The 18441-nt window shown below is 28.2% G+C and overlaps 1 protein-coding gene across 1 annotated transcript in view; it reads right to left on the bottom strand.

The window, feature by feature from the left end:
* Positions 1-18282, bottom strand: part of LOC129960148 (neuroglian-like) — a 27952-nt gene extending 9670 nt beyond the window's left edge. The window contains exons 1-15 of the mRNA XM_056073332.1: positions 18149-18282; positions 14858-15274; positions 13518-13671; positions 11289-11449; positions 10778-10883; positions 10505-10692; positions 10266-10397; positions 9581-9724; positions 8379-8530; positions 7950-8070; positions 6852-7133; positions 5172-5359; positions 4898-5077; positions 3288-3522; positions 956-1074 (exon numbers count right to left, since the gene is read on the bottom strand). Of these exons, the coding sequence (XP_055929307.1) occupies positions 956-1074; positions 3288-3522; positions 4898-5077; positions 5172-5359; positions 6852-7133; positions 7950-8070; positions 8379-8530; positions 9581-9724; positions 10266-10397; positions 10505-10692; positions 10778-10883; positions 11289-11449; positions 13518-13671; positions 14858-15245 (2550 nt within the window). The 5' untranslated portion in view covers positions 15246-15274; positions 18149-18282. The remainder of the gene's footprint in view (positions 1-955; positions 1075-3287; positions 3523-4897; positions 5078-5171; positions 5360-6851; positions 7134-7949; positions 8071-8378; positions 8531-9580; positions 9725-10265; positions 10398-10504; positions 10693-10777; positions 10884-11288; positions 11450-13517; positions 13672-14857; positions 15275-18148) is intronic.
* Positions 18283-18441: the final 159 nt, after the last annotated feature.

The raw sequence follows: 18441 nt of genomic DNA, 5'->3' as shown, positions 1-18441 counted from the left end.
AGCAAATAAAACTCATTTTTAAGATGATAAAAACGTTAAATTAAGTGAAGACCTTCCAAAAGAAATTGAAAGGAAGAAGGAACAAAACATACTTATTAAAATAAATTTAGAATCCATTCTTCCAGAATGAAATAAACTATAATAAAACTAAGGATAACTGTAATAAAAATAAGGAGTTTTTGAAGTAAATATATGTCTAATAAAATGTTTACAATTTAAATACAAATACTGTTTTTTCATGAATCCATTCAGTTTCTGGTGCTGTAAATATTATTGCTGAATAATGTATTCAGTTTGAAAATTCAGAAAATTTTCAGATATAAATCACAAAAAGGGATATTTTCTTCATATAAATCCAATTTGGAGGTATTTGGTATATTTTTTTAAATATTCAATGGCTAATTTTTGTTAATCCCTTTCATTATAATAAAGCATACAGGAGGATTTTTTTTTATTTTTAATCTCGTCAAAAAAAAAAAAAAAAAAAAAAAAAAAAAAATCTGGAACCCCAACCCTAAATATAAAATAGAACATAAAAGATTAATTACAATAAATCCGACAAATTACTACTTCAGATTTCAATGAAATATTTTTAAAAATGAAGGCTTTACAAATGATTCTTTCCAACTTAAAATACAAAAATTGATAGCATTAACTGTCATTGTGCTTGTGACTTGTCTAACTAAAATTCGATTAGTATGCAAAGTTTAAGGTGTCTTATAATCTGAGTTTTGAGAAGTCTTAAAGCTTGGATTACGTTCAAAATATTGTGGATTTCTTAGAAGAGAAAGCTTGTAAAAAAGAAAACTGACGATGTTACTTTTTTCCCAATACTTCTTCTTCCCCCATTCAGTTTTTTATTCAGCAACTATCAATGAACCTTATAAATTTTTAAATAGATTAGGTAAAATTCAGAATAAATCTTTTATTTTGAATAGCTGAAAAATAAATTTACCTTGTATCCTCTAAAGTGACCATATAAAGAATCAGGTGAAACAGGTTCCCACACAAATACTGCAGATTTAGCATCTCTGATATGCAAGAGTCGAAAATTCAGAGGAGCTTCTTTAGGAACTAGAGAAAAATAATGCAAATAAAATAATGATTTATTTTTATTATAAGTAAATAGATAATGTGAGGTATGTAGTTCTATTTAATTCAAGCAAAAGTATGGAGTAAAATAGTAAAAACCGTTTCATACGCAAAATAAAACATTGTTTTAAACAAAATCTGTATATTAACAGTTAACAAATTAAACCTATTAAGTTAGCATATTAACTTTTAAAATAAAAATTGTTATTAACAATTACACAAATTTTAAATATTAACAGTTTTTCCTCCAAGGTTTTCAGTAATCTGAATATTAAAAAAGTTTATCTCATAATTTTTTTATAGTATAAAACACATCTGAGCAAATAAACTAAGAAAGAAATGAAACTGTCTTGAAAACAAATACACATGTAGAGTGGACACTATAATTAATCATTAAATGAATCACTAACTTGTTTTAAAAACTCGGCGGAATCTTCAAAAGTTAACTTTACGAATGCATGTAATTAAAAAAGACATTAAAAAATAATGATGATGTTGACATAGGGGATTTATGGAGCAGTAATTCTGACGAATCAATAACTGCTTAAAAAGCAACTTCTTGATGTCGATGTGAAAGCCAATTGAAAAAAAGTTGCAAGTTGAAAAAAAAAGCAATCAACGGATTTGTTTGCTGAGAACTGAGTAAGGTTAGAAAAAAAACAATAATTAAAAAAAAAATGACAATTTTTGATTTGTGCAGAGAGAGTATGATCGCTAAATAGAAGAGAAAATATTCAGTTTGGGAAGGAACTAACAGGTGATTTCATGATCATCAGAAATGAAGTTCCCAAGATATATTTAAAATTTTGACAATCATGACAAGGATATATTTGCCAAATGACTGAAAAAATAACTTAATGTTGCTTCAAAAGCATTAATAACCAGAAGTACTATGCACAGAAGGCTAATAAATAACCTGTTTCTGAGATGTTCACTTTTTTGTCTACTTTTGACCATCATGTACAAGTAAATAATTTTCAAAGTCGGAAACAGGGATGTCATGTTCAGACGGTAGTTAGATAGCTGTTCATTTCGGCGCATTTTGAAACATTGGATTCCTTTCAGATGATCTAAAATCTTAACTGCAAAATGTTTAGTCTGTTTTCCATATATATTGACAAAGAAAAGAAGCTAGATATCCAAGTAGAATTAAAATGTAAATGATTAAACAGCACAAAGCTCATTTAAAAAATAGAGTATTAATGTAAAATAAGAAAATTAATAAATGATAGAAGAGTAATTTGTCTTTATTAAAAAAATATTATTCCAGCACAAACTTCCATACGTTGTCAACAATGGTTGCCAATTATTTGATATCTTCTTTACAACAGTAATAATTAATTACAGTATGCCACATTTGCTGTTACTTCAACTTATAACAGTATAATGTTCATTATTTAAACGATTCTATCCTAAAAATAATATTCTTTTTGAGATCTTCACCACACCAGTTATTCATTTACTACTGAAAAAAAATTCCCTATTAACTGTATGAGAAGGTTTCAGACATGTAGGAGAAAGGTTTCATGGATTGGAATATGAAGTTTATCTCTTCAATACATTAATTAAAAAAAAACAAACAACAACAACAACAAAAAAAAACGTTATTTTTATAAACAAATTATGTATCATTTCTGTACACATACTTTACATACATACCTTCAGTCATGCTTAAATATATATATATATATGCCAGCATTCAACTGCACTTGTGTTTCAATTTTTCCCTTTGGGTGAATTTTATTTAACTATTTGTCATGAGTTCATAATAAATAATTCATACTGATAATAATGTTTACTGTTTAATATAAAATCAAGAAAATGCATCTTGCAGAAATCCAACAAATCTTAATCAAATACTCAATAATCTGAATGTGGTAGCCCTAAAGTATTGCATCATTTTTCGTTAAAATATTTCAGGTAATGATTTTCAATCAGTGAGGTTGTACATGTACATGGAAGTATAAATGCATAGATGGGAATTTGCCATAAAACTGATCATTGAAACCAAAATAAGTAAAATAATACAAAAGAGATTTAAATACCACAAACTTTCAAAATTCATTAGAAGGGAAGCACAGTTAAAACTGATATAGAGAGCTGGATTTATATATACACTAATACATTTATTTAAAAGAAAATTATGAATGCAATTTAAAATCAGACATAAACAGGGAGAAAACAACAGAATTTACCATCTTCTCCAGAGTACCCTATGACTTCAGGGGCAACAGGAGCTTGCCCTCGACGATTATGGGCTTCAACTTTGATTCTATAACGTTTGAATGTTGGTTGGTAATCTACGACCAATTGATTTTGTCGCCACTCAGTTATCTTCTCGTATTTCCAAGTAGATGTAGGATCATCATCCCGTTTCCAAAAAACTTTATAGAAGAATTCTGGAGCATTATGTTCAATTAATGGCATTGGCTACAAAAGAAGTTTTCAAAAGACATTTAGTATAATTTTAATGAACTTTAATTGAAAAAATTAATATCTGAACCTTGTAAAACATTACAAAAAAATATTACTTCATGAAAGGCTTGATTTTTACTAAAACATCAACAAACTAAACAGCGAAGGGGGGGGGGAATAATTAATAGAGGTACTTTGCATAGTAAAAAAGTTGATTTCTTAGAGCAAACTAAAAATCTCCTATCACTCACAGATAATAAAATAAAACTTATTGTGAATACCTATCTAAGTAAGTTATAGCTTATTGTTTCTCATTACAGACAAACGATAAATTTTTAAATAATGCAGCAATATGCTTTTGCCATATTTTTAAACAGTGAATTGTTGAAGGAATATAAAAATGTAAATCACAATTTTCCAATCATTAAAGCCAAAGGATTGCATTTTAAATTAAAGCATGTATTAAAGTAAGCACATGTATTGTTCCTACAAAATATTTTACACTGCTTTTGATCAGTCACAAACTCACTTATATATTGAAGAATATGGGCATTCTATTAAAATTTCTTTAAAAAAAAAAACATGGAATAATCTAGATGATGCAACCAATTCCAACTTCACCAAACATGATTGAAGATAAATTTTTTTAATCATAAAAAAGCCTCATTTCGTAGGGCTTGAAAAGTGGGTGAGGGGTTAATTCATGTTTTCATGTAATTCAGTGTTATCAACAAGAAAATAATAAAATTATGGACAAGTACATTCAAGTTCAGAGAAAAGATTTATATATATATAAAAAATTTAGACATACAAATTAACTTTCAGATCTAAAATACAGTAAAAAATATGTAAATAAGTAAAATTACAACATTTCATGATTAAACTTCAACATCAACATCATGAAAATAGATTTCATTCTAATACAATTTAAAGATAAGAAAATTCCTTTTAAAATGTTTAAACAAGAGCAGTTGGAGTATAAAGAGACAATTACAATTCTGAACATATAAATTAATTTATAGGTGATAATTCGAAATATTTAAGTGTGGACCCATGGTAAAAAGTTAAAATAGAATTAATGAGATTTTATTTAATAGAAATTAAAAAGCAATTTATCATCATTTTTCAGATTTTTAAGATTAATTTGGAATTATCATATCTTTATAATTTAAAGAGAAAGTAAATGATAATAAAGAAAATAGAAAATACTAAATTTAATATATTATAATACCCATAAATAAATCTCAAAATATCCCCGAAATTTCTAGTTTATAATGTTATATTCTCACAAGAAGAAATAATTCTTTTTGACTTGCAAGACGATAATTATTGTTAAAATAAATTAAGCTAAATAAACCGGCATCAAAGAATAAGTATAAAGCCAACAAACCGTCCATGATATCACTAAGTTATCAGGCTGAGTTCCTCGTCCCATAACTTTATCAGGGTTTTTATATGGCACAGCTTCAGGAGTAGCACAATGATGTGATGGTCCACTTGGCTCACTGGGTCCTATCTTATTTCGTGCTCTTACTCTAAATGTATAATTTGCCCAAGGACTCATTTCAACCTGAAAAAAGGTATGAAATAATTATTAATACAAGCACATATAAAATGAAACTGAAAAATAAAATATAAAAGCTTCTGGTCATAAACAACAATACCTTTACACGAGTATCAGCTCCTGGGATATTATTAAAAGCAGTTTCCCATGTATCAGGAGTAAAAGAAGTATTATACTGCACAGAATAGCTTAAAATTGGAGCTCTTCTGTCACCCATAGGTTTCCATATAACCATAGCAGAGAGACCATCACAATGAACTTCTACGATGCGAGGAGGATTGGGGACATCTACATAAATTAATAAAAAAGACTGATAAGAAAAAATTTTAAATCATGGCAACTTTATGTGCATTTGAATAAAGCTTCAAAGTCAAATAATTTAACTAGTGGTAAATTGTAAGCGCAAAAACTTTCGGCAAAGAATCCTGCAAGTTTTGTATATTAAAATAAATACTGTAATACTGCTTCCATATGCAGTTAGTTTCTAGTAAGGAAGATAATTTTACAAAATAACTCCAGACCTTGGCGACAAAAATAAAAGACCTAGAATAATCGATAAATTTGGCAAAAGTTCTACTTGGACTCGAGTTCCAGCATTTGTTCTAAAACACTCGATGCACAGTCATGGGAACTATAAAAAACGGAATCCAGTAAAGACGAGATCAAGCGATGGAGTGTGCGAAGTTTCTTCAGCTAGTTTTCTCTGGAAATTTTATAGTGTTGCGGATGTTTAATAACGATTTACTCCTTTTATGTTCTTTTGTATGTTTTGGCTATGTTCTGCGACTGTGTATTCCAACTTTCGTAGAAAAAAGCATTATTATCTCTTATTGGGTCAGTTGATTTTTCAACAGTACAACAAACGGATGGATTTTCATAATAATATATAAAAAGAAAGCAGAAACTGCACAGGAAATTGCTCACTCAAAGATAATTTTTCCAACTTTCGAAACAAAAGTAAAAACACTACAAATATACTCAAATGGATGGTGAAATAAACGTTATCATGTATGCAATGAGAAGAACAAACTTATTAATTAAAAAAGCAAGGAACTAAAACAAGAATCAATTTAAGAAAAAAGTAAAAAAGCTATATAATTTTTATGGAATAAAAGCTATATATTTTATATGGGATAATATGTATATAATAATATATTCCAGATCAAAATTTGTTTATATAATAAAGTGACAATAAAAAGAAATATTGCCACCTTTTGTCTTATGCTGTCTATGTGCATTCAAAAATTTTGATTTTAATCATGCATTGTCTTTAACAGGCTATTCAAAATCTATACTATTCTCAAACTGAATGTAACAAAATTTAATTAAAAACCTAGAGAAATAAATCATTACTATGCAGGCAACATCTATCTGTGTCAGTTTTCCAAGGGTGAGTAAAACCTATATTTTCAGAAACTAACAATGAATATTTATTCTTTTCACATCCAGAACGAACATGTTTTTTTTTTTTTTCTTTTTTCTTTTTTGTTCTTGCAAAACCTGAAGAATTGAACTATATAATGTTGTTTTTCCACAAACAATGCATTTTAAAATAATTTTGTCTTTTCAAAATTTTAAGCTATTTATAAAGAAAATTCCTATTTATATTTCTTGATTAAGAGCAATAATAATAAAGAAACTACTGTAAGCGATCTGTAAATGATGCAGCTAAGTGAACTTTAAAATATACTATTGAATTTCCAACGACTTATATTTTGAATGTCTTTACAACTTTGAAATAGAAAGCACACAAACAATCTGTATGATATTCATTCATTACCTTGAACTGTGAGAATTGCTTGAGCTTCATCTTGATCCAATTCAGTTTGAGCGACACACGTGAAAATACCAGAATCTAATTCTAGTGTTTTTGAAATTGTCAATGAGTTGTCTGATGCTTGAACAATACGTGGATCTTGGTCAAAATCTATTTGTTGTCCATTAAATAGCCACTTTATAATCAAAGCTAAACTTGTGTCTGCTTCTGCATTACACCTGAAAGTAGCTGAACTACCAGCAGCTACCTCAAAGTTTTCAGGTGGCTGTGTAATTTTGGTTTTACCTTCGAAAAAAAGAAAGGGGGAAAAAAAAAAGTTATTTTTCAAGCATTTTCATTATTTCTTTCTACATTATATGAATTATGTGCACATATACTAATTTTCTGGCAATCAAAACCAAAAATTTAAAAAATAACTTGGTTTAATAAAAAATTACTTCAATTAAAAAATCATTGATACGAAGCTTTACACAAATCTATAATAACAGGTTATAGGGGCGTTTTCATGAGTGCAATGTACCACAATTTAAGAATTAAAATTTAAAATAAAATAATGAAAGAAAATCAAAAGCTGCAATCATGGAGAAAATTGCAGAGAAAAACTGGGATGCAAAAACATACTCTAACTAACTTGAATCAGCATTAGGCTAATTTTATTTCAATAAAATTATTTCGTCTCAGAAAGTAATTAACTTTTAAAATCAGAAAACATAAATAACAGCTTTCTGCTAAGTTTTTGATTATTTTGCAGTTACGATTGGCCAAAAATAGATGTTGAACAAGTACTTGTTACTCAAAAAATTTGCTCTCAAGTACTGTAACATGCTTTAAATGATTAAATTAACTTATTATAACTTTAAAAGGAAGCTAATAGTTTGTTAAATTGAAAGTAACATGACATTTTGACAATTTAAATAGCATTAACTCAAAATGAAAAACTATTATGACAACAATGACAGTTTAATCTATACATCATTTGTATAAACTAAAATTATTAATTTAGTTTAAAAAATTTCAGTTTAACATAAATTTGGTAATGAATAATTTTTTCAATGAACCTTTAAAAAACTTTTTAGAAACACAATTAATACAAAGATGTACCTTTGACCTCCAATTTTCCACGAGCTTGAGTATCTCCAAGTTTATTGCTTGCAGAACATATGTACATTCCTTCATCCGTTTTCAATGCATTAGAAATTTGCAAATCTCCATTATCCAGAACCTATGAAGAATTGATTTTTTTTTTTTAAATACAGAGAGAGTAATAAAATACAATTAAATTACTTAAAAAAGATACCGCAAGATATAGAATATATTACTTCTAAAGCACGTACACTAACATCTGATTCAAAAAAATTCTCTATAAGTTATTAGTTATAACAACATTATTACAAATAATAATCATATTTTTAAAAAACAAGAAGAAATAATATTTAGAAAGGAAATTATCACAAATACTATGTTTTATCATCTTTAGGAAAGGGTTTTAAATTATGAATCATAAAAATAGAAATATATATTAAGTTATACCTGATATCGCCCACCACTCAATTCTTGACCTTCTTTAGACCAACGCACTTCAGGCTTGGGTGCTCCAAACACTCTGCAGGTTAGAGTAACGAGAGAAGTAACAACGGCTTTTGTCAAGGGTGCTGGTTCTTCAGTAATTGTGGGTGGAAGAGCTGGAATAATAACAAATAATCAATTACGAATCCTTTGATTTAATGGAATCTTCAAAGGAATCAGCCTATCAACAAGAAAAATGTAGTGAAAGTTTGCATTCATAACAATGTAACACATAAAAAGTTTTACCAAGAAAATTAAAAAAAAAAAAAAAAAAAAAAAAAAAAAAACGAAGACCAATTAACATTTATTGACAACTGGAATGGAAATACTTAAAAGCTTTCAGACCTCAAATAAATAAAAGTAATGAAGTAAAAGGTTTAAAGATTTTAGATAGTTGAGAAAATAAGTATATAAATAAACAGGATTGCAATTTGGCAATTTATGAATTTCTTCATGCTATTTCATAACCTAAAATTCCATGATTGATATATCATGCAGTTCTTCACAGACCAAAGTTTATGTAAAATCAGTAATCATATGTTTCTAAAAAGCCGTTTAAGAATTTGGATTTAATGCTTACAGATTTTTTTAAACATTTTGCAAGGGAAACTATATACCTTAAAATCCGACTATATGTATATACTATATACTAGTATATACTAATATATACTATATAACTCCGACTATATGTATATTCTGAGTCTTTAGTACAATTTATTTTCTGATGTTTGTTTTGATAATTTTTGGTTCATATGTTCATCTAAATTATGAGCAATGGGAACTAAACAATTTTTTTAATTGTTGGATTTTAGTTGACTTTAACAAACTATGAGTTAAACTTTTTATAACTATTTTTATTGAAGAATAGTGTTCATGGCAAAAGCTCAAATTTTCAGTTGGTATGGAACATTAATTTTTGCTTTTGAAAATATTCACTGAAACACAAGAAGATAACAGTTAAGAAAATTTAGAGCTATGTCTAATCTTTAAATAAATGTAGAGAATAATAACAATGCAAATGCTGACTTCAATTAACTCACTCAAGAGAATAAAAATAATGTACTTTTTAAACATCAAAATAAAAAATATAGGATGCACAAAATCCAAAACATACATAATAGAATACAGAACTATATTATTAATAGAAATATATTATTCAAGCGTACCTAGCACATTTAAATAAAAATCTTTAAAGGCATATCCATGAACATTTGATGCATTGCACTGATAAACTGCAGTATCTGACTTCTCAAGTCTTTCAATGATCATCATATTGCCTTCTAATTTTCGTCTAGGATTCGTTTGTGCCTCTGTTTGTAAAAAAAAAAAAAAAAAAAAAAAAAAAAGCATTAAAATACACATATAAATCTTACTTTAGAAAGATTTCACAGTATTCCCATTTTGAGATGATGTGAAAATTCCTCTAAAATGAAATATTATTGACTTTGAAAACAATAATTTATTATTGAAAAAAGTTATAAAAACAAGATAGTGCATATGAAATATATAAATATTATTAAATTAGTCCTGAATATAAAGTTAAAATTATTATAATTAAAATAAAATTCAATATAATATAAACAATTAAAAAATGCTTTGGAAATCAAATTATAGAATCAAACACATTTATGTTCGTATTTTTCATATTTTCCAAACTTTTTATTGTTCCCCTTACATTACATTTAAATGGTAATTAATGTGAGTATTTCCTGTGATTTACACCATCATTTCTCTAATCTTTTGGAAAAGAAAAAGAGGGGTGTCTGTATAAATACATTTCAAAGATACATTTACAAATTTGATGATGCAAAAAATAAAATAAAATAAATAACAAGCATATTAATTTATTACTTTCAATAGGTTCTCCATTGACAAGCCATTGTAGCTTAGGTTCAGGATAAGCACGTGCATCACAGACGAACTTCACCGTTTCTTCTTCAGCAGCGTTAGTGTTGTTAGGAGCTGTAATCCAATATGGTATAGCTACAAAAAGTAAGAACATTGCCAATTCAAGTAAATAAAAGATGTTAATTTTTAAATTTAAATTAATATAATATAATAAAAAGTGAATGAATATAACAGATTCATACCATGTACATCAATAGTCACAGCATGAGTTATAGGAGTTCCTACACCATTGCTCCCAACACATTCATATGTTCCAGCATCATCAAAATCTACACTTCTAATTTGTAAGGTTTTTCCATAATTTGTATATGTATACTTGTTGGAATACATTTCACTCCTTCTTTTGCTCCACTTTATTTCAGGTAAAGGACTACAAAAATAAAAACAGATATAAATCATTAACTATACATGAATGCTGTATGTGGCCTTAAAATATATAAGAGATAAATACTCACGTTCCACCAAATATACAACTTAATTCCAATTGTTTCCCTTTTAAAGCTACAATATTTGGAGGTGAAACATATTGCTTCACAGGTCGATGGCTTGCTTGACCAGAACCTAAAATTGGAAGGGGAAAGAAAAAAGTCGATAAAAAAACTGCTCTCCATTTAGTCATCATTTTTAATGGATCAAATAAAAATGAATCAAATATTAAGAATAATATGTTACAAAAATTTAAATTGAAATATTAGAATAATTAAATTTAGAATTAAAAAAAAAGAAATGAAAAATTATCTTCATTTTTTTCTTCATATATCTAAAAGGGATTGAAGGTGATCTATATATTTTATTCTATGCTAAATCAATAAGCAAGGACAGTGAGTTAACTAGTCAAAGGATTAACTAGTCAAATAGTTAAAGGATTAAAAACAGCAACTTCTGAATTTTTTAGATACATTTCCTTGAAATTTTAACTATTTAATCAAATAATACATTTAACACCAATTTGTTTCTATTTCTTACCTCCTGATGGGTCAACTTTTAAGATTACTTTGTTTCCAAATTTATATTCGTTACGGGATTTAGATGTTGCACTGCAAGCATACATAGCTTCGTCAAGATCATCTTCAAGTGTTACATTTGAAAAGTGGAGGTCGCCTTCAGGATCAACAGTAATGCGAGAGCTTTAAAAAAATTTTATATAAATATAAATAAGTTATATCATACTAGGCAATAATTTTCTTGAAATGTTACAGATATAAGTGTTAATGTCAAAATTAGTATTTAAAACGAGTGAAAATAATGAAGACTTCACAGGCACCACAATATTAACAATCATTCCATAATATAAAAATATTAATGATCCATGTCCAAGTCAGAAGTGCAGTTTTTTGTCGAAAATTTGCCCAAATTCAAAATTTATACATAAGGTGAAAAAAAATTCTATAACTTTCAAATATGTTACCATGAGAGCGAAATGCTGCCAAGAAGGTAAAAAAGGTAGAATAATTTCCAATTAAGTCACTACAAAGTGATTTTAATCATCTATCTGAAGCTAAGAGATTTCACCACCCCATGCATTTAATGTCTTACATGAGTTAGTCTTATTTCCTGCACCCCCCTTTCTTTATTTGAAAGATGAGTGTGAAGATAAATTCTTATATGCCAAATTTCAAACTAAAGATGATTACATTTACAGAAAATTCTAATAGCACAGCTGCTCAGCATTTCTTTGTAAGTCATTCGCAATGCAACAAAGTAGCAATAATAAACAATTTCAAAAATAAAACAACTTAAATAATAAAAGTTATTCTTTTTGTGAAATTAAAAGTAATATTTTCTAAAACGTAAGTAATATAAACTATAGAAATAAAAGGTGCTATATCTGGCAATTTATCACTTGCACCCAATTAATAAAAATGTATCTCCCCCACCCCTTCTTAAGTTTGAGATTTGCAGATAAATATGTAAGCTGATCCCCCCCCCCATAGTTTATCCTTAGAAAAATGTTCCAAAATTTTTAGCTTATACATGAAAATATATAATATTAATGCACATCTAATAACACCCGATTTTAGAAACAGCAAGTATATGCACATTTTAATTTCAATAAATAACAATATAAATAACTTTTTTAAGACTTTTGATTTGAATAACGCCCTTTGTTTGCACAAAATATTTATCTTTATCATAAAGAAGTGACAAGGTTTTTATATTTTCATGTATCATTCAACAAGCTTTCGAAAAATCAAGTGAAAGGGAAAAAAACATAAAACATAATCTGTTTAGGATATAAAAAGAAAAGAATACATTATAAAACATCTCTTTTTACTTAATATTTTATTGTACAGATTACTAATTCTACAATAACTTTGACAACACCTCACAGTTCATTAATTTAATGCTTTAATTAAGTATAGCTAAATATATATTTTCTGTCATACAAATTGCTCAACCAATAAGGTAAAGAAACAATAACAATGCTAAATTCAGAAAAATTTTATAACATGAAAGGAAAGCTTAAAATCAATTTAAATATAAAACTTCAAACTTAAATGCAGGTAAAAAGAAAAAAAGTTTTCAAAGTAAAATCAAAATCATAATAATCTAATATTCATTATAGATACCATATAATTTTAAAACTAGACATAACAAATGAAATTAAAAAATAATGAAAATTAGAAAACAAACAAATTATTAAAGAGAATGTTCAGAATGCTAACAAGCACATAACATTCTTCTTCCACGTTTGAAATCGCAGACACATAAGAGCAACAGTTTTAAAATTATTCATGTTTCAGATGGTAAAGGCAATGTTTTATAAATTCATTTTATTAGTACTTTACTCTTCTCCATGAATTTCAAAAGAATAAAAGATAAACATCTATTAACAATGAGTGAAAATTCAATCTAAAAACATACAGTCCCATCTATTTTAGATGATTATAGAACATCAAGATTAGTTATCCACATAGCTTTATTTCAGACATTCAATAATTAACAATTTTTTTTTTTTTACTTTTTGATATTTATAACTAATAAAAGAATAAGTAACAATAATTATGAAATAATTTTTTTAAAACAATATGTCAGTAATTCAGAAACATGAAATTAAACAGCTGTTGAAATTAAAATTCTTTACTAAGAGACAAAATTAAACTTTCATTTATACGAATTTAATTCTAATTCAGTGAATATTTTGAATAAAATTTAATGTTTATAACTTAAGAGCAATATTTCAGTGAACAATACCTGTTTATTGTCCTTAGAGATCCTGTATATGACTGAATCATCCAAAATATGGTTGGACGTGGGTATCCAGTGGGAGGATTACAGTTTAAGGTTAAAGGGTCTCCTTCATTAACAACTTTTTCTTTAGCTTCAACATCCAAGAAGGAGCTTAGTTCTGATAATCAAAATGAAAAGACAATAAAATACATTAAACAAATAATAAAGAAATCTATACCAAAATGTTTAAATACAATTAAATATTTTAAATAAAATACAAAAACTTCCCAAGTTGTGTGATGTTCCTTGCATCCCAAGTTCCCTGGGATGTCTCAAATTCCTCAAAGGAGTGTTTAAGAATATTACACAATTTTTGTAATTTTATTTACATTTTAAATTTAATTTCAATGGTTTCAATTTGTAAGTTTTATAAAACACTTACCACCTGTATTGAGAAACACATTTCAAAAAGGATATTAATTATTTTTGCAAGGATTCCTATTTAAGTCATTAACCTATCTGCATTTACTGCTGCAGACAAAGATAATCCGATTGAGTTGTCTTGTGACAATTTGCCAATACAAAATTTATCAGCATGGAATTAAGCATGTTTTGATAATTAATAAAAAAAAAAAAAATGAATGTTCACTACAAAGTGCTATAAGTTCAGAAATTTTAATCTTTTTGCTATGACATATCTGTGCAAAACTAAGCTTTTAGCAGTTGCTATCACACAGAATAATTTAGTCCAGTATAATTCCACAACTTGAGAAAATGTAAAGTGATCAAAAAGTTAATTCATCCCATTAATTACAAGCATATTTATTAATCCTCCGGGATTAATAATCCCAGATTGGGATAAAAAGTTTCCAGTATGGTGGTTGGTTCTCTTTGTCTGATAGTCAAAAAAATGGTGTGGGTTGTCTTTACCCTACCAATGATGGGATGAACCTCCTACGGGACTATTCCTGTACTGTAGCTAGTGATGGCCCTTAGGATTTAACCATAGTTCCAGCCTATGCAGTCATAGAAGCTGGTCATTCATATTTTTCCATGCGTCTTTGTGCAAGTCGGAGTAGTTAGCTAGTATTATCATAATTTGTATCATTGTATCACAAATTTTTATACAATCAAAAATGGGTTTTATTTACTTCTGTCTCAGCTATCAAAAACTACCGGCCATTCTCCAAAAAGTATTAGTTGCAACTTTACAAAAACACTTTGGAAAAAGTTTGAATTCACCAAAGAAAGAAAATGTATTAAGAATGCCAAGAAACAAAATGTATTAAGAAACACCAATAACAAAAAGCAATATAAAAACACATAGTAATATCAGCTATTGAAGAAAAATAAATTATCAATACCAGATTTCCTCAAGAAAACTGCATTTGAAACAGATGTTCCAAAACGATTTGTTGCATAGCACTGATACAATCCTTCATCAATATCTTCAGGCTTTGTAAAAACTAAAGTTCCTCTCCGAGGTTGTTGACTTATTCTTTTATCATAAGCAACATATTCAAAGTCCAGACCATTTTTCATCCATCGATATGTAGGTTCAGGATTTCCTTGTGCTTCACATTCCAACATAAAAGGGTTATCTTTTTCATCTTGTGTCATTGCTACTTGATACAGTTGCTCATGTGGAGGCTGCTTAATCATGGTAGGAGGGAAAGGAACAACTGGAGGTTCTGCACAGCTTATTATAGTTAAAAGAGAGAATGCAACATAAAGGTTGAATATAGATGCCATGGCTGGTGCTATCTGTAAGCTTTACCAACCTATAAAAAAATTCAGAGTATAAATGAATAGTTTTGCAGTAAGATAAGAAAATAAAAAGGTATAAATTTTAAGTAAACAGCATATACAGGGTATCCCAATAATCTTGGGACAAACTTTAATTGGAGGTAGGGGATATCACAAGGATTTAGATTTACATAGCAGCCCATGGTCGGAAACATCTTCATTTGGCACTAGGTAGCATTATTCACAAGAGCACTGGAGGAAACAGACCTGCATTGCCAACAGAGGAGAATGGAACGTTATTATGATCACTGAACTGGCAGATATGCACTGGATTTACGGATTGGCAGAAGGAAATGCACAAGCAGCAAAAAGATTATAACACAAAAGGTACCCATAAATACACTGTACTGCTGGATGTTTACTAATTTGTATCACAATTTGTGTGAACATGGATCATTACAAGGTAATAGGCATAGTGAGGGCAGGCCACGAGTGATTCAAACTCCCAGCATGGAACAAAATGAACTGTTAGAAGGAATTTGAATACCAGCATGCAAGACATCGCTGCTGCCGTTGGAGGATCTCAGAGTTTATCGTGTTTTGAATTCACCCATACCATTTTCAATAACCACAGTTACTGCTACCCACAGATCATCCTGCATGTGTGCATTTTGCATGGTGGATCTTAATCCATGTCAGCAAGAAGCGCATTTCCCATCCAACATTTTATTTACGAATGAGGCGTACTTCACGAGAGATGGCGTGTTCAACCACCACAATGTACATTTATGGGCTGGTGAGAATCTCCATGGCATTGAGACCACATGCTACCTAACATTGCTTTTCAGTACATGCTTGGGTTGGTATGGTCAGTGACATCTTAGTTGGGCCTTACTTGTTGCCAGCACTTATAACATCTGCAGATTATCTCATCTTTTTGTAAGACGTGCTATCAAGATTACTTGACCTTGTGCCACATCATGCCAGATGCAATTTGTGGTTTCAACATGATGGGCCATTATGACAGATATGTTCATGGACATTTGAATTAGGTATTTGGTCACCAATGGATTGGCATGGTGGACCAGTTCCCTGGCCCTCACGGTCTCCTGACTTAAGCTGCATGAATTTCTTTCCTTGGGGTGCAATAAAAAATGCTATGTATGCAACATCTGTGGATTTTGAAATGGATCTGGTTGCAAAAAATCATCTGTGATGTTGCGGATATCCAACAAAACCCAGGTATATTTAAGAGAGTCTGCCAATCCCTGGTCTGAAGGTTTAACACATGCATTGTTAACAATGATGGAAACTTTTAACATCTTTTGTGACATTTTCACATATCATCTACCATAGCACATGTAATAAATATCTTTGGCCAATAAACATTTCAGATGATCCCAATCTTTTGTCTCTTCGTTTCTTGTACTTGTCATATTACTTTCCCATGATGTTTCCAATCATGGACTGCTATGCCAATCTGAATACTTGTTATGTTTCCTACCTCCCCTTAAAGTGTATCCTAATAATCCTGAAATATCTTGTATATATTATCAGAAACATATTTTAAACTAAGAAGTGAACAGTCATTTAAACAATAATAATTATGTCAAGTGAAGTTCAAGTTATTTATTACTTGATAATTATTTCAGGTGAATTTATAGATTAACTCCGATATTATGCAAAAAATATCACAATCCAATTATATATTCTAATTAATAAAACTTACTAACAAGTGGCAAATATATTAATGAAAAATTAGTTTCAAAAATAAATGCATTATGTTGAAAATTTAAAATACACACACACACATCAAATATCTATTTTAATCATAAATAACTATAATTTATCAAATATTAGTCATAATAGTTAAACTCAATTCAAGAAATTTACAAACTAACTTTTTTTAAATAATAAATGTATGGATTAAATGGATCTGAATCTGCATAATTTTAACATTTCCAACTGAAGACTTATCAATTTTTCCTCACTGCAATTTAAAACTGAATAATTCCTACTCTTAAATCCAATAATATAAACCATTTACAAAATCTCAAAGTACTAAATCATTAAAAGTAACATGCACACTTGACATACGACACTATATTCAAGACTGCAATTACATTAATCATTTTTAAAACAAAACATCTGACTTAATGCAATGATTCAAAAGAAAATTTTCACATTTAAATTACAGACCTGTTTTTAATCATGTGTTATTCTGAAATATTTAACACTATTCTGTTTTCTTATAACAACATAAGATATGGAACTTTACTTCAAAGCCCAGTATAAATTAAATCATAAATAAAATTTCTGCAAATATAAGATACAATTAATATAAGATCTTGAAAATAAATAATAATACAAAGTTAGAACACATGACACAGACAACTTTATAATAAATCAGCAAAAAATAAATGAATCTCTCTTACGATAATAGAATAATCTAATTTTTCAAGACAAAACAATACTGAATTATATATATAAATAAATAACATATAAAATATGTAGTAAATGATGGGAAACTAAATAAAGGTTATTATTAAGCATACAATAATCAAAGTTATAAAATGATTATTCATAATGTATAAAAATGACACTGATTTGATATTCAAAAGAGACAAGGATTCTTTTTCAAATTCTTCAGTTTTTATAATTACTTGAGACAACAGATCTCTAAATCTGCACATTTTTAAACTATTCTGACATTTAAATGAATGCTGTGCAATCAGGTTTAAATTAAGAAATAATAATACACAACTTTAATTAAAAATTTACCATAAAATTAAATTACCTTTACATTATTAAATAATTATTATGAAACTAACACAAACACGAATACAGACACACTTCATAGATGTCAATCAAACAAAAGTAATAATATGATATATATAAAGGATAATTACCAGCGATAATATGAATCAAATGATGGTTAAAAAACTACAAACTAGCATAACGTAAAAAAATAATTAGTAAATAAAAACATTCAATGTTTAGCCGCGGTGCTAGCCCTGCCCATAACAGTTGTTGCCAATTCGATTTCAACAATAACGTCAAATATTTCTAAATGGAAACATCTTTCTTTTTTTATTATTATGAATACTTCAAACTTCCGTGAGCAACATTGACTTCCGTTGTCACTGCGTGCTATTGAAGTTCATTTTATTTTCAATTTATAGCATTTATTGTTAGAACCCGA

This window comes from Argiope bruennichi, chromosome X2 (assembly GCF_947563725.1).
Source record: "Argiope bruennichi chromosome X2, qqArgBrue1.1, whole genome shotgun sequence".
Lineage (NCBI taxonomy): Eukaryota > Metazoa > Arthropoda > Arachnida > Araneae > Araneidae > Argiope > Argiope bruennichi.
This window is presented reverse-complemented; position numbering and strand designations above follow the sequence as displayed.